Consider the following 20,027-nt stretch of genomic DNA (forward strand, 5'->3'; position numbering starts at 1 on the left):
AGTTCATCTTTTCACTTTCTTGAAGAGAGTCAGATGAGAAGATCAATGCCTCACATGTCTGCATGTGAAATAAGAAGCTCGGGCAAGGAGGCAATTAGCTCTGCATAAAGACTGAAAGGAGTGGGCAATTGCTTGCGTGGCTCTGTCCAAACTTATAAAAGACTGCCAGGGGTCTCACTGTAGCAGTGAGTCCATGCAGCTCAGTCGGTTGCTGTTACAGGATGTCAAATCGGTTGGGGAAATGGTCTCACAATGACGGATCAGAATGCATAAATAATTACTCAGGGTACTGCTGCATAAACTCCACACGCTCCTCACTCAGTTTAGAAACATATGGATCCAATGTTGCTGTTTGATAAAGTCAGGGGTACATTTTGCAACATTTCTTCTTCTTTGTGAGTGATGGATGTGCTGTGATATTGATGGTGATGCAGCAGAGTGTAACGTTCATCAGGTTTCACACTCAAGAGTCAGTTCAATATATGTGAGGGACAAAGGTGCAGAACGCCAGCAGATAAATACCAGTTTGAACAAGAGCAGGGTCTGTGAAACATAAAATGACAAGATATTGATATTTCATATTTGGCTTAAGCCACTGTGCAATAATTGCAGGGCTTAAGAAAAGGAGACAAATCAGGTGTTGAAACTCCTGTCACGTCAACAAGATGAAAACAGGACATTGCTGCTCAGATTGTATTATCTGAAAAAGTCATTAACAGGATTCAGGCAGACTGCTTCCACCTAGTGGTAGCCACTCCCCCCGGATCGTTTTCCATCTTGACAGCTTTCTTAAAGCAGCACTATGTCACTTTTCCACCTTAATATCATATTTCCAGAGTCATTGTGATGGTACATCAACTTCCAACAGGTTTAATGAACCTCTGTCATGGTCTGAGGGGTCTGTACCGCCTTCACTGGCACTATGTAACTTTGAGGAGCATGGTAGGAACCCTGCCACACTAAAAAACTACACATTTTTACGGCTTTGACTGCTTTACGGCATACGTCACTTCCCCCTCCTTCCCGATTCGTAGTCGAGATGAAAGCTGGGCGGGGCTTGGAGCTCAGAGCTCAGGAGAACTGGTGGTGAGCTAAACACAGAGTTGTTATCATTGCCGAAGCAGCGAAAAATCAGAAGAAAATAAAAGTTTTAACGGAGAAGGCGAAAAAAAGAAAGCGGGAGAGTAACAAGCTAAATGCCCGGAGAAGAATAAACATTGGCCCGGCTTTCACTCGCTGGTGTGAGCTGAAAGACGAGGAGGGATGTCCGACCGATGGGGATTTATGGGGATAAAACAAGAGACAGAATTGTTATGATACAAATGTAAATGTAGAGTTCTATGTTCAATAAGAATCAAAATTAGAATATTTTCACATTCGTCTTGGGTTTTGGTAATTCTAAAATTACTGACAATATCAACGACACAGAATAATAATAGTGATCATAAAATTGTGTAATTGACAATGAGGAAGCTTTATAAAATAATAATACAATTGAATAGAATTACAGCACTAGAGGAAAGAATGCAATGCAAAGAAAATGTATAGAACATTTCTACTATTTTTCCTGAGAACTGTAAAATTGTGCAGGGCTGATCTGCAAAACATTCAGTTATTCACAGGTTATACATTTTTTTTTAATTTTGTCAGTAAGTATGTTGAACTACTAATTTATGACGAAGTCCCTCTAAAAAACGTGACAGGAAAAAGGTGCAGTAGAACAAAATCCGAGCGTTTGTAGTTTGGGGCGCAATTTGGGGGACTTCACTAATAAAACCAAGTTGAACTTAATGATTTTCAACATCGTCATATTACATTGTTTAGTCAAAAATAGATACATTACCTCTTCGCTATCCATCCTGCAAACGACTGCTTGAAACAGAAAAGTAGTTTTGAAAGTCTGTCCCGTCTTCTCAATATCAAAACAAATGCACGCGATGGGGACAGGAGTTTTCCGGCAGTACGCGCTGGTGCTCATGGAAAACGTAGTGTTCTTTCTGGTAAAGCACTACCGCTTTTGTCCAAAGGAGCCGCCAAACTCAACAAAAGCTGAAAGTTACATTGTGCTGCTTTAATGATACAGGTCATTTGCCATTACAAACCAGTGGATATAGAATGTCTTTCACAGGTGTCTCAGTCTGATGACAGCACTAGACAAAGGTTTATGGGATCATCAAGTTTGTGACAATTTATCCTGAGAGGACCATGGATATAAGTGGCAAATCTCTCTTGGAAATCCACAAGTGGCTCTGGTCAGCCAGAAGTCCAGCTCTTTTGGTATATTTCTGGTCTTCAAGCTAAACTAAGAAGATCACTTCTCATCAAATATGATGTTCAAAGACATTTCCCACAACTTCGACCTCTTTCTCAAACATATTTGCAGAGTCAACTTCCTGTTACTCTAGTTCTCTGCTCCCCCTTGACTCTGTCGTATTTTTCTCTTTCTATATTGCTTGTCAGGAAAACCATTGCAGTAAGCGTTTGTTTCATTTTATCAAATGGAATCACGGAAAAAAAACAAATCCTCATTGGATCATATATAAACAATAGCTTCCTTCATAAATGGAGATATATTCTGTTCCCTCTGTCGAAAGGTCACCGGTGTTAGATAACACGACTGCAATGACAAATCACCAGGTCTGCAGTATCTTCTCAGCTCATCTTACGCTCTAGTGTTTGGTTTTTTATATATTTATATATATATATATATATATATATATATATATATATATATATATATATATATATATATATATATATATATATATATACATAAATATGTATGTGTGTGCGTGTGAGAGAGAGACAAATAGTTGATCCAAAGTACATTTTTTTCCTGGATGATTTATTGATTGGATCAATGTGTCAGTTTTAGTTGATAAAGCCCCCCAGCCAGGCAGTGCACTTGAATATAAAAACGAGGGTCAGAGAAGAGGTTGAGGAGATTATTTTTGTTTTGGTCCTGAGGGAAGAATGTAAAGGCTGTGCACTGCTGCACATCTGTAGCCTCATCTGCTCAGACTAAATAAATACAAAAATAAAAACACCTCATGCAGAAAGTTTTGGTAAACTTCCCAGTAACTGAAGTAGTTAAATATTATTCTACCATCTTCAGGACTTCCCTGGTGCATGTTCTGTATTTTGCATAGCCGGTGGATCAAATGCCTCCATATAATGTGAAACAGGCTGTTGGTGGAGATAAATCAGTGCAGAGGCATTACCCAGGTCCGCAGTTTGTCTCGGCTCACTGTTCTGGCCAGCTTTCCGGATCGGATACAGTGTCACTATTCTGCCACAACAAGCAGCTGCTCAGCGTACTCGCTGATAAAAAACTGTTATTTCCCCTAAGGAGCGGTAGGAACATAGGGGACAGGAGGTAGGGACAGCAGTTTTCATCCAGAAAAGATGCTCTGGAGAAATATTCCTTCTCCTATGTGACTGGCAGCAACTGCAAACATGTGTGTGGACAGAAGTGTGCAGAGTCAGTCACTACTTGACACTGTCTGGTTTCATTTGCTATTCTGAATAGTTGTGTCCAGTCATGTTTGCCTAGACTTTGGTTGTTTTATGTAGTTAAACAGTGTGATGAAGCACATGAGGGGTGGAATTTTATTATAATAATATTGTAGGCATTGATCAGTGAATAAAAAAAGCACCAAGCACTGTACTGGAGGTGCCAAAACATTGCTGGTTTCCTTCAAAGCTGAAACCGTAAACTAAGTTTGATGCATCTCCACATCATTTTCTGGCTACAATTCAACTCACTTCACATGAGATTTCACAGCAGGTTTTCTATTTGAACAAAACGTCTCTTACATTGAAGAAAGAAATCTATTTTTGCAGGAATCATGTCCGTAATATTGTCAAGCGCGTATCAATCTGAGCTTCTTTCACTTTCATTTGACAACAACTGCCTCATGGATTGCTTGGCAGTAGTTTTCCTGTAGCTTTCTAACTCTGTTAGATAGATATAGATAGATAGATAGATAGATAGATAGATAGATAGATAGATAGATAGATAGATAGATAGATAGATAGATAGATAGATAGATAGATAGATAGATAGATAGATAGATAGATAGATAGATAGATAGATAGATAGGATAAATTGGTTGTTTTTGTTTAATTTAACCTCAAGTGAAATATGGTTTTGAGCTACAGTTTTGAATTTTCTGCAAAAGTGATGAAAGTTCCAACCAAAGTCACCAACACAACATCAAGGGCTCATGTCTCTATTTTAACACCCAAGTGTTAATTCATGAAAACTAGACTGGAGAAACTAGATGAATATAGATAAAATTAATAATTCATCTCAGATTTTGCCGTTGACAGTTTGGGTAACGCTTCAAAGCACTTTTAAACCCTTATGTTTCAAAGTGAAGTTGTGAAATAATAAAGATAATCCAGTTTTAGATGGGGAGATGCATCCTGCACTGATGTTAGACAAGTTTTTGTTTTTTATTTTCATGTTAAAATCTCAGTTTCAATTTAATTTGAAGAGTACAGTCTTTGACGTTGTGAAAGCAACCTAAGCTGAGCACCTCTAGAGAGACCCACCGAGCAAAGATTTCAAACGTTTCTTTGAGGCGCTTTTGCAAGTTTGTCGTGGGGTGGGCTTTTTAACATCAAATTTAGGAGACAACATGCACCGGTTCTCATGTTTGGAGGTTGCCTAAACTGTTAATTATTCAATGCAGGGATCTGAAGCAGCTTTGCTTGCAAAATAGCTCTTCACTGTTTGGTAGCTGAAAATAGTCCTGGGTGTACAGCAACCTTAATATGTATATTTGACAAAAAACACCAACAAAAACATTTCACACAGGGATCCGACAGAGGCTTTGGTTTACATATAGTTAGTTGGATTTTGTGGGACTGCTGTGCAAGCGCAACACCACCAGATGTCCCTGTGAGCAAGAATTCTCATGGAAATTAATGGAGGAGTTTTGATGAGCAAAATTGTACTGACGTCTATGAAAATGGTAGAAGTTTTAAAATAAAGAAAATCGTCAACCTGCTCCAGACCATAGAGTTTTCACTTAACAGACCCCCCCCCCCTCTCTCTCTCTCTTCCTATTTTATTTTATTTTTTTCATCAAAGAGAGGAAAATCGGAAAATGTTAGTTTTTCATGCTGGAAGACACCAAGTGAGAAAAAGACACTCATCTGTTGGATTTACATTCACCTTTTATGTTGACAATTTTCACCGCAGAAAAACACAAAAGTCAGACAGATGTGTGATAATTCATCATGGAAACCATTAAATACCCCTCAGAACTCGTCAGATGAGCAGGGTCTGTTATATGGTTTGTTTACAAGACGTTTTTAGAGTCACCTCACTCTAAAGCAATCAGCAAGAGAGCAGGGATGGGGAGTAGGAGCAATTCCACCACAGTTTCTCCAGACATTGCTTAGTTTAGTTCGATCCATGTGAATTCCACTTCCCAATGTTTTTGATGACGGGTTTCAACTGCTCTTATTTCTCTCCTCAGCCTGACAGAACATATGACCTAAAGATCGGACAGCCCACCGTGTCCTATTTCCTCAAGCAAGCAGCAGGAATTGCAAAAGGGGCCAGCCAAACAGGTGAGAAGCAGCCGTGTCCGCTTTCACTTCACTCTAACTGACATGTTTCTCCATTGAGTCAGTTTTCTGTTTCTCTGTGATTGATGTTATATTCATGACTCGTGGGGGAACTGTAGCTGAGACAGGAAATGGCAAAGGTGGTGTGTTAAAGATGGAGATTTATAGATTTCCACCTTTTTGCTCCAAGCCATCTCCAGCTCACTTTCAGCTACTGACTATGAACCATCAGTGTACTGTGTCAAAAGAAAAATGCACACACACACACACACACACACAACCCAACTCAGTTTTTCTACATTTGTGCCAAACTCTATTCTTTTTATGTACTGAATATATATATTTTTTTCTGTTTCACTTGCACAGGCCACGAGACTGCAGGGATGGTGTCGGTGAGAGCGGTGTATGAGATTGCTCAGGTGAAATCTCAGGATGAATGCTTCACGAAGAGGAACGCCTCCCTCCAGACCGTTGTCAAATGCATCATTGGCTCGGCCCGTACGCTGGGCATTAAAGTTGTCAAGGAGTAAGTGAAGATTCTGTACCCGCTGCGCTTATGATCTCATTTGATCGAACTGAGATACAACAAGCGTGATCAGCGGATGAATGAGGACAGATGCTGGCGAGAACACTGGTTCAGTGTGCCGTTGTGCCTCCAAATGTCCGATACAAATCAAGGCAGGTAACGGTAAAGGACTGCTTTGGGCAGAGTAAGGTGGAGAACTGGTGCAACCTAACAAATGCTTTTCTATAAATTAGTTTTGCTGCAAAACTAAAGGTTGAGGAATGGGATTACCGGTAATTCCCCCCAAAATTGAATAAAACAACTATTCTTCAGTGTAATTCAGAAGGAGACTGCAGCCTCGCAAGGAACTCAATGTGCCTGTACTGCTTTATTATTGAATGCTTATCTGGCCAGTACGTATTCATACTACATTTAATGCTTTGACAAGAGAAAAAAATATGTATTTTTGAGTAAAAACAGCCTGATAAAACCTTGAAAACATGAATGTTTCATTATTTGTCCATTAGGGTATATCGCAAAACAGCTAATTCTCACTGTTAATCTCTGCAGCTCCAGCAGAGTTACTCATCATACCAGTACTTACCATCATTATGCAGTATGTACTTGGCTTCTCCTATTAATGCACCACATGCATACACAGTTGAAATACGACCCTTAAGTTTTCTGACTGATGTGATTTTTTGGGTACTGTAACGATGCAATCTTCTTCTGGCATTAACAAGATACTTTAAATATCCATCAGCCTGTCTGCAAGCGAGAATGTAGTTTATAGTGCAGAAGTAATACTTATATGATACATGGTTGCAGAGTGCACTTAACTGCATCAATCTCCGTAGGAAGTGTCGTTAAACCATAATACCCTGACAAAGACAATGAGCAGACAGCACTTTTTAAATCTCAAACTTGAGCTCAGTCCCTCCGCGAGCATCCTGGTTGATCTTTTGTACAGACACGGCCTCTGCTCGGCTAAAAACTCCTGTGGATAGCTGCCAAACTCTTCATTAACACCTAAAAAACAAACAATAACTAATGTCAACTTTGTTGTCGGATGGAGAAATTCAGTTCAGGGGGTGCAGTATTATTGATATGCAGTGGTGCACGGGTTGTATAGGGTCCTGTTTATTTAATTGTTTACGTTACAAAAACCCGACTGAGATACAGAATACAGTAAACTCTGGATATAATCAGATTGTACTGTGTAGTCAAAGCCCATGGATTCTGCAACAATGTGATACGTTTGTAATCTTATATTTATGGGCCTTTTAGATGCAGCAGCAGAAGCCTGCTTGTTTTGCTTCTTGATATCCTCCAGTTTTCTTTCATACTTTCAAATAAATATAGTTTATGACAAACACAGTGGGGAATTTATTTTGACATTAACTGTTCTTGGTTAGTATTCAGGCACATTTATCCACTTCTTTTAATTCCAGTTTCCCTTCAGATAATGAAATACTTTTTCATTATCCGAAGGGATAATGAAGGGATTTTCAACCCAAATTCAGTTTCAGCTTGTTCAAACTTAACATGCCCTGCAGTGTAGTGAGTGCGCCGTCTGTGGGGAGACTGGTGTTTTCCTCTTTTCACAAAGCATCGCTGATGTTTAATCACCACTGTACTGTAGTTAGTCCAGGGAGAGTCTGTTGCTCTCTGACTCTGAGGCAGCAATGCCTAAAAAGAAAGGAATTTTACAGATAGTTTAAGGATTCTCAGCTATCAAGCTGCATATGTTCTGGTTATATGATGGTGTGGTGTCTAGTTCTTTCACACCTTGATCCACCAAACTCAATCATTTATTGTAAATTAATAGGCTTTCAACATTTTCTTTCCTGGAATAACTGAAGATAATTTCCCTTTTATTTCTCCTCAGTCTCTCAGCCGATGAGTACAAAGTCTTCTTGGAGCAGAGAGAGGAGAAGCTGAAGGCTGATGCTGCAGCTGCTGCAGTAGCTGCAGCTGAAGCGGCCAAGAAGAAATAACATTTTAAAACAACTGTAATACTGACCTCCATTTGTTTTGACTCTATTCATGTACTTCATTTATGAAAAACTTTCTTATTATGTTAATAAACAGTCACTTGTTACATCAGTTATCTCACTTTCTTCATTCACATATGGCATAACTATATTTGCTTTCTTGATTTCAGCATTTACATCACCTGAAACTTGGCAATAAAAACTATCTTCTTTGATTATGAACATATTCATGGCCCTGAGTGATTGGTTTCCTCTGAGCTTAGTTGCTAAAAATGAAATTGCTGTATCTTGGAAGGATTTTTAGGTTCAGGCTCTTTGATGTTTTTATCCATTATTAACACTTCTAGAAGCGGTTTGGCTTTTTGACAGGTTGTGCAGATGGGCTCCACCACATTTCACACATTTTCAATCAGTCAGAGATCTCAAGGGTTCAGTACATTAATTATTTCACAAATCTGCCGATGTTGTGGTGCTGAGATAATTTATAGATAATACCAACTTCCAGATGATCCGTGCTCTCGTCTTGGAACAAAACTGCCATTAAAATGAATTTAACAACTTCAGTTTTCATCTCACGCTGCATAAAAATGTAATTGTTTGCTGTTGTGAAACTTGTCATTTATGAAGAAAAGATTGTTTGGTTACAGAAGTGTGATAGTAATTATTTTTTTCTGCATTTTTGTTTAATGATTGTATAATTTGAGGGTTTGAACTGTCACAAGTACATAATCAGTTAAAGGATCTCGCCATGAATTCTATCGTCTTAAGCTGATCATTTTTTCTGACGTTATATAGTTGCCTTGTATCAGCTAAAGGCATAATTAAACAAGCCACAAAGAGTAGATTAATTTGTAACCAAGGATGAATAATTTATTAAATGAATTAAATAAGTATAAGAAAAACCCACTCAGGTACTTGTTGAATTCATAATTCTTGCTGAGCTTGTTCAAGTGGTCCACCGGCTCCGAATACAAATTAGCTGAACATTAAAATATTTGCATAAGAAGATGAAACCTTTTCTATTTAAAAGTATGTGGAAGATTTTTTTTCTATAAACATTTGTTTAGTTGTAGCTCTGTGTTAAAAAAAAAAAAAGATTGTATTAATAGATTAATTGCCAAAACAACATTGAGAGAATATGTACAGTATCTCACATCTTGAACAATATATTTTCTGGATTAGGGTCAGGATTTATGGGTGTCCTAAAACTTTCACATAATTTTTCTTCTGCTGTTAGTGGAATAACCTGTCCATTTTAGAAAGTTTTCCTGTTGCAATCCCAGTTGCAGCAAAACAGCTTCAAACCATAGTAATACCACCACCGTCTTTCACAGAAGGGCTGAGACATTTCTCTTGGATCCCAATGTTTTGTTTTCTCCAAACATAATTCAAATTTGGAAAAAAGATTATAAATAAATAAATATATATATCAATGGTGCTGAGTAGAGAGCACAGGGCCCATGAGAGGGCATTTTGTAGGGCTCTGGCAGTGCTCATCCTGTTCCTCCTTGCACCACGGAGCAAATACTGGTCATTCTGATGATTTAATGACCTTGAACGGCCTTGTACACCAATCCCAGAGTAACTTCTGGAATCCCCTCCATGCTCTTGAGACTGTACTGGGAGACGTATCTATGTCCCCCTCCAGGAGGAGTTAGACTGCCTGTGCGTCTTCTGTAGGGTCCAGGTATTGCCACATGTTATCAGTGACCCCAGTAAAATCCAAAACTAGAGAAAAATACTCCAAAAAGATGAGGAAGGAAAAAACATTATTGTCCTCCACCTTTAAAACCATTCCTGTATTAGTTTCTGTCTCGTTGTTGCTCCTCTAGCGCACCTGTTGTAAATTTGATTAACACCGAAGCGGCTGAAAGTGATTAAATGTTCAACTGGAATGAAGATGTGTCACGTAAACATCTCATTTGGAATAAAAACTCCCAACCCAATAGAAGTGTCTACCAGATTGAGAGAAACTGTTTTATAATCAAGTCAAAAGAGAAAACACCATTTAAGGAGATGTTCTGATTACTTGGACTGTGTAGGGGGATTATCAGTTAAATGATTTGCTAAAAGAACTTAATATTATTCAGTGTTTATCCAGCATGTGAATGAAAGAAAGCTGAGAAGTGCAGATTTGTTCAGACTTAAAGAAGATGGTATTGAGTGAAACAGTGTAGTTGTGCTACTGCTTCATTAAAATCAACCAAATACCAACAACTATCATAATCAAGAAGAAACAGATCTCCATTTATTAAAGGGCAAAAATCACAGTACAACACTGAATAATGTACATGTGTCACAAACGTATTTGGACTGAAAGCATCATATGTTACTATATGTCAACAGGAGACTGGATAGGGTAACATGTAATCAATCTGAATCAGTCATTCAGAATAAACTGAATCGCAACAACAACACAATGTGTGTGTAAATGAGACCACTGTCCCCCATCCCACCCGCCCACATCAGCACTGTGGCCACTGGTTGATGCTGAACAAGTGTTGGAGGTCAACATCACCACTTTATGTCTGACTACTGGACTGCTTTAGTCTTGGTGTGGATACTAGAGATGCATACTACATCACATCACAACACCAACCACACACATGCATCTACATAGACACCACAAATACCACATCCATCACCGCCTGGCATTTGTCCTTTGTCTTTATCTGTCCTGTCCTTCTGTTTTGGGAGTTAATAAGGCATATTAGATTAGACAGTCAAAGAGGGCTGGTGAAGGACACCCTCACTATCACTTACACTTACACGCAGGAAAAATTAATCTGCTGCTAGATTAAATTGTATATATATATCCAACTTTAAAAAAGAAAAAGGCTTTGCCAGATTTTTGGCACCAACCATTTGATGCAGATAAATAAAAGAAGGTACAGGACTAAAAATGGTGGACTAAAGAGGACTGGGACCATCCAGTTTGTTATCAATGTTCATTTCAAAAGCCTGTATCCCTGAAGGTACAAGGCTGCATTAGTGTCCAGGGAATCGCAGCTTCCACATCTGGGAGGAAAACACAAATGCTAAAAGGAATGTACAACATACTGTAAGGTCCTATCAATCTCCTCAAGCCAATGTCCAGATTCAGAGAATGTGGAGAAATCTCTGTGCACGGGAACAAAGCCAACTTTGAAGGCTCATGATCTTCAGACCTTCAGGCAACATTAAGACCCCTTCCAGAAATTGTAATCAAAGGACACAATCCACAAATACAAGCAAAAGCTCTGTCGTGCAAAGAAGAGGACATATACAAATGTGATATTTTTTTAATTTGCGCTGAACCAAAGTTCTTTTCAGAAACATGGCTTTGTTGTAGAAGAGGGCTGATGCTTAAAGGCTTTGCCTAATGTCCAGACCTTCCACCGATTAAGACATTTGATGGCTCATGAAACAAATAAGACCCAGGACTGCTGAGCAGCTCAATCCTGTCATGTCAGGCAAAATGACAACATTCCTCTCCCACAACTCCACCAACTGATCTCCTCTCTCAGACAATACTGCACTGTATATGGACTATTGCTAAAAAAAAGAAAGCCTAACTACACAGTAAACAATGCTCCGACTTCCTGCATGGAGGATTACCCTCTCCAACGACTGACCATCCCTCAAATATGTCTAATTTAGTTTCATTTTTATTATCAGTGTCCAGACAGTGGACAGTGCCACCCATGACCCCCGATGATGACCTTGATAGGCAGACATGTAGTTTGAACCTGTGCTCTCTCTGTCCTCCTCATAACCTTTTCTTCTCCTTAAGCAAACAATAGGGGAGGCTCCTTTATGTTGCAGTGCTTTTCTTCTCCAGAAGATAGCAGCAGTAGGCTGTGCTGTATTCCCCACACTCATCCTACCTCCGTCACCAGCTCTGCAGCAGGTAGTGGTAGAACAAAATGTTCATTTGCAGATACAGCATGTGATCTCAAGGAATTCGGCTTTTTATAAATATGCTGTGGCACATTAGCTCAAATGTAGCAATAAAAAAGTAAAAATGGAGCCTATATCCACGCAACCAATCTTAAGCAAACCCATCATCTTATCTTTTTATTCCTTTTTTTCATTCACTAGTTTTTCTTAAGATCACCTTTCCACTGTATAGCAACAGGAGAGTTTGTCCCACATCCTTTGCTACTGTACTTCTAATTATAGCCTCCTCTGGCTCTTTCTTTGTTTCTCCCCCCCTCTCTCATCCCTCCCCATTCTGCTCCTTCTGAATAGAAGCTGAGAATAGATTGTTTCAGTCGGAGCTCTTGACCAGGAATGCCTATATATGGAGTCGTGCAGGTACATCACTGAATGTGGGACACTGTGATTGGGAAGGAGGGAAATATTGGCGATTGGGGCGGTTTGTGCGTGTGTGTGTTACCTCCCTGCTTTTATGTGTGTGTATCATCACCAGTGGGAGGCCAACTGTGTTTCCCCGTGTGGATATCGTCATACGAAAAACCTTGATGCGAAGCGTGCGCGTCAGACTGAGTCACAGAGCGTCTCATTCTGTCTCGTCATGCGTGTGCGTCAGTGCTGTTGCTGAGCGAAACTCGCTCCAGGGGAAGAAACGCAGGAGGATGAAGGGGAGGGAGGAAGAGAGGCAGGCATCGTGGGCTGACGACTATGATGATGATGGTGGTGATGATGATGATGATGAGGCTGAGGGAGGAACAGAGGGCTTGACTCTGACGACACAAATGCATCAGCCGCGTTAAGTGCACTTTAATATAAATGCATTTGTATGACAACCAAATACACTTATAAGCATCACAAAAGAACACTGGTCCACAATGTCCATTCTTCAGAATATATTCCCTCTTATGCAATAAAAATCTCTATATTTTATGTACAGACCAATAACTGTTTCATACAAATGTACAAATGCGTACAAGCTTTCTCAAAAAAAAAAACAAAAAAAACAAGAACAACCAAAACATATGCCTACATCCTCAGACGTAATGCATATGAGATAACATCTTTTTCAAATATCACACATACAATAATATAATTTTACACATGTATATTAACTTAGCCTTTAATAGCTAGAACGTAGGAATCATCCTTTACTTGACCGTAGACAACTCTACGTGAGCATGTCGACACCATGGGAATTGTACCATTCTCAACCCGTGTCGTTTGGTTACTGAATAGAAATAGCATCCCATCCCCGTTCTCATTTTTAAAACAAAACCTTTGTATTCTAACCCCTCTTAAAAAAGAAGAATCGCTTCATTCACATAGTCAATTGTGCCTCACTACACCGCGCTCCAGTGGAGCAACGATGTAACCGTCCATGTCGAATGGACTTGGTAAAGAGTTAAAGAGTTCAGCAGGTCAGGGCCGTGTCAGGCACCCAGGAGCCGCTATAAGCTGCCAGCATTGCAAATATTGATGCTGCAAGAATATCCAGCCGACTGCCCTCTGGCCAGGGGGAGGAAGGGGGACCCGATGAGCCTTACATTCAGAGTCTTCACATACAGTACAGCGTAGCAGTGAATATGTGTCATGATCAGAGTCCCAGCACATTTCCAAAAGACATCTTCAGCAGTCTGGAGATCTTCACATGCCTGGATCTCTTCACATGTTTTGTTTTTTTGTTGTTTTTTTGTTTTTTCTTCTACATCACATTGATACACACAATTTTAAGATGGAGAGTTAAATGTTAAAGGCTTGAAACTGCAAACCCAAAGCTCAAAGTATATAAGATAAGATTTAGTTGTTTCTGTACTATTTGTGAGATTTGGTGTAGCCTTAATGGCTACGAGGAATGCTTTCAGACCAGTGAGATACTGGTCCTGACTACTGAAAAGAAGATTTCATGCAAGAAATCTTTCTTTGTTTCTTTATCTACTTATTGTGATCACCATAAGGTTGAAAACGATTGTAAACATTTGACTTTCCAATACATTTGAGATTTGTGTTTGCGTTGCTGCATGTCAGGCAAAAGTGCAAAAATTCCACTTCCTACTGAAATAGCAAGAAATGTATCATTGTCTTTGTTCACAACAGAAATTTCACTACGAGTGAATACATATGCGCATCTAAAGATTGAACAGCGCTTACGATTTCAGAGAAGTTTCCCTGTCTGATCACATCTGAAGCTCATGTAACAGAGAAGCTGCGAGACACCACATGGACTCAGAACTCAGTCAGTTATGAGTCCATGCCGTTGCACCATTGTGTCGTTGTTGCACCAGTTTTGTATAAGTACACAGATAAATGACAGAACAAAAATATAAACCCAATCTTTGTTCTCAGGAGACATGTAGGAGTTAAAGTCCTTAAATTATATATACATTATGTATATTTATACACTTAATTGTTTTTTACTTTTCAGTAAAAGGGTCTCCACAAAATATGACAATATGCCATACTTAATGAAGTAAGTCACAGACTTATTTTAGAACGGAGGAACACTTCCACTCCCATCTGAAAGACAAAAAAGTTAAAGAATAAGTTAGTGGTATATTTTGACAATGATTTCTGACATCAGTTAGCTAAAATGAAATAAGACAAGACAGTTTCTCACCTTTGTGGAAGCACTGTGGCGATGGATGACACTGGAGTTGATACAACTCAGGTTGTTGCCCTAAGCCAGGGGCGATCGAGGCACCTGCCCCAAACATGGGTTCCAGGACGGCCAGTTCCTCCAGGAGGGACTGAGTGCAAGACACGGCGGGCATGGGCGAGGCGATGGGCGTGGAGGTTGGGGGATTCGGGGAGGAAGTGAGGATGAGGGGAGGGGAAGCTGGAATGGAGGAGCAAGAGGACACAGGAGATGACACCACCTCGATCTCCATTGCTTCCTCCATCAACCCCTCCCCTTCCACCTTTACCCCGGCCTCATCAGCCACAGTCGCCCCGCACCCAGCCATGGAGTTACATTGCGCCGATTGGACGCTACAGACGTGGCCCACTCCCTCAAACGGGGAGGGTTGGCACCAGCACACTGGGTTTGGAGAAGAGGTTGGGCTTGAGGGGTTGGGTACAGGGGAAGTCGAGGGGCGACGGGAGGAGACGTCGGGTGTCTGGGAAGGAGCAAAGTCATCTTCCAGAAGGGTTTCTAAGATGCTCTCTTCAAACAGAGAGTCATCATTGTCAAGGAAGAAGGGAATGTCCAGACCTCTCCATGCTTTAATGGGATAAAACTCCCTAAGCATGTGGACTGAATCAGCAGGATCTACTGCTGGAGACAGGAAGGGGGAGGGAGGGGAAGATGAGGGAGATAATGAAGGAGGAGAGAGCTTGGACAAGAGGGGATCCAGGTAGAAACCCTCAGCCAACGAGCTGATGTGTTGAGCTAAGAGGGATATTTCTGCTCTCTCCTTTTCCCTTTCAAGGGAGAAAAAAGAGAGGCAGGGTTGTTTACCAGGAGACGCCTCTGGGGTAAGGAGGCCTTCAGGGGGGCACTGGAAGGGTCCCAGTGGTACGTCAACATACAGTGGACCCCTCACCTCAGGCAGGGTCATCACGGTACAGTCCCCATCTCCGGGGCTGTCAGGGGTAGGGGGCAGCTTTTCATACAGGGAGCCACTGCAGGCCTCCACAGGAAAAAGGAGGTCAGTAGAGAGGGTAGGCAATGCAAGGGGGATCTTGGTTGAGAGAGTAGTGGGAGGAGCAGGGCTAGAGGCGGTAGTTGGTGGGGCTGTGGAAGATGCTGAGGGAGCCAATGAGGTGGTAGTAGTGGCACTTGTAGCAGAGGGTGGAGGAGTGGTAGTACCAGTTGGATCAAAGCTGAAGAGGGGTTCACTGAATGGGAAGCTGGGCCCGCCAATCTGGGGGGTGTATGGAGGAGTGCACGCAAACTCTTTGGTTTGTTGAGCTTGTGAAGTGGGCACAGGAGGAAGAGGAAGGGGGAGCACTGGCACCGGAGGGTCCAGCTGGAAGGACGGTGGCAGGAGAATGTTCTGGGTTAAAAAGTCTAAGTCTGCTACTGTTTCAACAGTGACTGGAGTGGGCGAGGAAGCAGCTGATGGGGTTTCAGTAGGATGCTGCTGAAAGAAGCTTTCCTCTTCCAGAGAGGAGATACTGGAGCGAGGGTCTCCCTCCACTTGCATGGCTTCAGCGACAGAGCTCCCAGGTTCATCGGAGGAGCCGACGCTGCAGCCTGCAGTGCTGAAGTCAAAGGACTGGGCCGACAAGCCGCTGCTGCCGGGTGTGAACACCTGGTCTGGGCTGGAAAGAGTCTCTGGAGACTGCAGACTCATGCTCTCCTGCTGAGAGGTGCCAACACTCAGGACTAGAGTCAGCTGGGTCTGTTCTGAGGTGAGCTGTTGACGCACTGACCAGGCCTCAGAGTCACTGAGAAACAAGACAAAATAAAATTAATAAATCCATTTCATTTATCAGTCTTATGTATTCGATGGATTAGTAGCACTTGGTTAAAAACAAAAAAAGCAGTATATACCTGATGACGTAGTTGTTACTCCAAATGGGGATGTCTCCAGACTGCAGATGGAGTACCATGTAGAGCCAAACCCAAGACTGATCCTGAGCTTGCACACGCACCACCATTTCGGTTCTTCCCTCTCCTCCTTCTCTCACTATTAAACAAAAGTTGCCATCAGTTTACAGCTCTATCAATCTGTTTTTGTTTTTTTATTGTGTCTATGTGCAAGTAGGAAAAATATGTGTAATTGTGTGGGAACGGATGGCTGTAACATTATACTTACATAGGCTATGGTGCTGACCAGAAGCATGTGGCAGATCCTGTGGGTGGAGAAGGCTGTACCAAGAGCGAGAGCGTAAATCTGTCACATCAAAGCCAAGATAGGCACTCACACTGCAGGGGAGAGTGGGAGGAAATGCGTTAGGATCATAATGTTTCTGAACTTCATTTTAGAATAATCTGCCAGTTCAATATTTGAAGCAACAAGTAGAGGATGGAGTGTGACCTTACCTGTCCTGTGCTGCTTGCAGTCTCATGTCGCGAGCGTGCTGAGAGTGGAAACAAGCCAGGAAAAAGTCAGTCTCGGTTGGGGGAAGGGTGGAGGTCAACTCCCTCTCTGCCCCAGGGCTGGAGCGGGTCGGCTGTGGCTCCAGAGGAGAGCAGAAACACACCCACACAGGGTTTGAGGCCCAGTAGGACCCGGCTGCGGGGGAGGTGGAGGGGGCAGAGAGGCAGCGAGCTCGGATCAGAACCAGTTTGTTTCCAGCACTCTGCCTCCGCACGGACTTGGAGGTGTTGAAATGACAGCGAAAGAGACGATCTGTGGAGAGGAAAATAAGGCTCAGTAAATTCATTTAAAAAAATGAATGTGGATGAAATGAAATGAAAATTAATTTTGAATGAATATTGATGAATATTTTGTCTTACCCATCTCAAGTGTTGTAGTGGATGACAGGTTGTTCCTCATTATAAAGTGGTCAGAGGCATCAATGATATCATAAACACTGTCCCCTTGTGAAACAAGATCCACCTGAAAATCACATTGACAGGTTACAGAATGAAACATGAAACGCATTTCTATGCTAAGCGTGCATCATATTTGTATAAATCTCACCATGGAGTGTCCTAGGTGCTCGGAGACACTGTCTGACAAGTACAGGAGCTTCCCCTCTCCAGTGACCAACATCAAAAAGCCTGGTAGAGCCTGCATCAACTCCGACAGCTCGTGAAAAGATAGAAACCTTGAGACCTCCTCGACACTTGCCGCTTCTACAGAAAATAGAAAGGACAAAAAAAATGTGTCATTTTTATTATTAAATCAAGCCGTTACATGAGTCCATATTGTAGTTAAATTCTATCACGTTCGGGTGTTTCACGACCATGGACAGCGCCGAGGCTGCGCTCATGATGCAGAATCATTTCAGCACCACGGACAGCGGCAGATGGCGTTTGTATGGTTTTATTAGCAGCAGTTTAAATTATTTACAATTACTCGATGAGCCACAGGTCTTGCTTGCAATTGCTTCTAAAATCGGACATATATCAACTCAATTTCCGACTATATACCACTTGTTGAGTCCACCGCTGTGAGCTGCTATGCAGCAACTCACGAGTTTCATCAACAGGTAGATTTCATTCAGAATGCATTCATCCTCATCATTATGGGGAGGGTAGGAAAGTGGGTATAATATAAATCATGCATGTGAAAATGTGAATTGTGAAAATTATTGTGAAATAAAAAGATATTAAAAAAAATATATATATGAAAGATAAAAGTAAAAATAAAGTGCAAAAAAAAAGAATGCATTCATCCTTACCTTGAGTGAAGAAGACGGACTTTCTGCTATACATGCAGGCAAGTGACATGATGTGCAGGTAGGAGAGCCGCGCTTTATCTGCATCAGATATGGGCAACAAGTCCTTCAGATTTCTGATCTCGGCATTGATCTGGTCCCGCCGAGCCTTGGATGCTCCTTTCGTTGATCGATACATTGTGATCGGTCGCTGTGATCGGTGAGCGGGTGGAATTCCTCCAGGTGGAACTTTGGGAGTTTTGACCAGAGAGTTGTTCAACGTCGTGCCTCAGTTAAAGTGCACTGTCTCGATGTGTAAAGAGACAGATATTGTGAAGTGGAAAAAGCCTGTCGACAGTTGTTATTATTGGACTGCCATATCAGCTATTTTTTTCTCCAGAGCAAGGTTTTAAAAAACCTTCTCTTGTCACTGCCTCCGCGTCAGCGTCCAGCTCGGATGCTGGTTCGGTTCTGCTGGATGTCCAGGTGGATGGGCGGCTGTGGTAGCCGCCTCTGGGGCAGGAGTCTGGAACCCGTAAATCTGGTTGAGGAACTCTGCTCGCCGATGGTTTATATAGGCTGGGACTCCGCACGGAGCAGGGGGGCTCCCGACGCACCAACACCGACGTAAAACGGAGGGAGGGAGGGAGGTGGAGAGGCAAGGGGAGGGAGGGGGAGGCTGGATCTGTCTCATATCAATGTAAGCACCGGTGAGAGTCTCCCCCCTCCCTCTCCCTGGCCCTCTCCTCGCAGTGACTCTGCCTCGACGTCAGCTCTTCCCTTTACTCGGTGATGACGTCTGGCTGGAATCGGGAGCTCCGGCGACGCAAAAAGCCCGATTTGGACAAAACCGAGTAAAGGGCGGAGCAAGCCTGCAACGTAGACGGAGTCACCGGAATGGGGGGTGAGGGAGAGATAGGAAGACTGTGTTGCATACGAAAGAGGTATCTGTGTTTATAAGGTACAGGTTGTCCATCATTGCCGGTTTTTTTTTGCCCCGGACCTGTCAGTAAACACGGCTGGTTAGGTGAGACTCAATACTTAATTTTGAACACATTGACTGTCAACATTTAATAAATACAAGATCGATGAATCTCAACACAACATGATGAGAGAGGGTAAAGCTGTTAGGGGAGGCGGACATGGATGCTCGGGCTGTTTCACATCGCTCTCTATCACCTTTTATGAATGGAAATCACGTCTTATAGCGAATCAAATCATGAATCCACACATATAACACCTTTATCCATTTTGTCTGTAAGGCTTCACGGCAAACTCATTTTACTATTAGGTTAACCAGTACTCGAGTTGTAAAAAGAAATCAGGGGGGATGGTGGATTTTATCATATGGGGACAGATAATTTGTGCTGATTACAAATATTATAATATATTACAAATAATAGCACTGACCAAAACACCTGCTGAAATACTGCAGGAATGACATAGCAGCAGTTAAATGCAGCCTTCTGTAAGCTTTAAATATCCACTGGGCTTACATCTAATACATCAAAACACAACAATAAAAAACACTTTTCTGAACTTATCAATATGACTCTGTCCTTCACAGGATAAGTAAAATGGATCGCTGCAAAAACTCAAAATCTTAACAAGAATATTTGTCTTATTTCTAGTTAAAATGTCTCATTTTAGTAAAAAAATCTCATTACACTTAAAACAAGACTCATCACTGGAAAAAACAACAATTTTCATCTGTTTCAAGTAGATTTTCACTTAAAATAAGTAGAAAAATCTGCATGTGGAACAAG

General features: G+C 41.6%; 2 protein-coding genes across 2 annotated transcripts in view; one reads left to right on the forward strand and one right to left on the reverse strand.

The window, feature by feature from the left end:
- Nucleotides 1–8,186, forward strand: part of mrpl11 (mitochondrial ribosomal protein L11) — a 54,848-nt gene extending 46,662 nt beyond the window's left edge. The window contains exons 4-6 of the mRNA XM_061725535.1: nucleotides 5,490–5,583; nucleotides 5,947–6,106; nucleotides 7,974–8,186. Of these exons, the coding sequence (XP_061581519.1) occupies nucleotides 5,490–5,583; nucleotides 5,947–6,106; nucleotides 7,974–8,082 (363 nt within the window). The 3' untranslated portion in view covers nucleotides 8,083–8,186. The remainder of the gene's footprint in view (nucleotides 1–5,489; nucleotides 5,584–5,946; nucleotides 6,107–7,973) is intronic.
- Nucleotides 8,187–13,249: 5,063 nt separating this feature from the next.
- On the reverse strand, nucleotides 13,250–18,600 carry npas4a (neuronal PAS domain protein 4a). The gene is made up of 8 exons (XM_061726327.1): nucleotides 18,286–18,600; nucleotides 17,583–17,737; nucleotides 17,396–17,498; nucleotides 16,979–17,288; nucleotides 16,752–16,861; nucleotides 16,487–16,622; nucleotides 14,609–16,380; nucleotides 13,250–14,508 (listed from the first exon to the last, which is right to left on the reverse strand). The coding sequence occupies exons 1-8, from the start codon at nucleotides 18,458–18,460 to the stop codon at nucleotides 14,480–14,482; spliced, it is 2,790 nt and encodes a 929-aa protein (XP_061582311.1). The 5' UTR covers nucleotides 18,461–18,600; the 3' UTR covers nucleotides 13,250–14,479.
- Between the last annotated feature and the right edge of the window lie 1,427 nt (nucleotides 18,601–20,027).

Source organism: Cololabis saira, chromosome 7 (assembly GCF_033807715.1).
Source record: "Cololabis saira isolate AMF1-May2022 chromosome 7, fColSai1.1, whole genome shotgun sequence".
In the NCBI taxonomy this organism is placed as follows: Eukaryota; Metazoa; Chordata; class Actinopteri; order Beloniformes; family Belonidae; genus Cololabis; species Cololabis saira.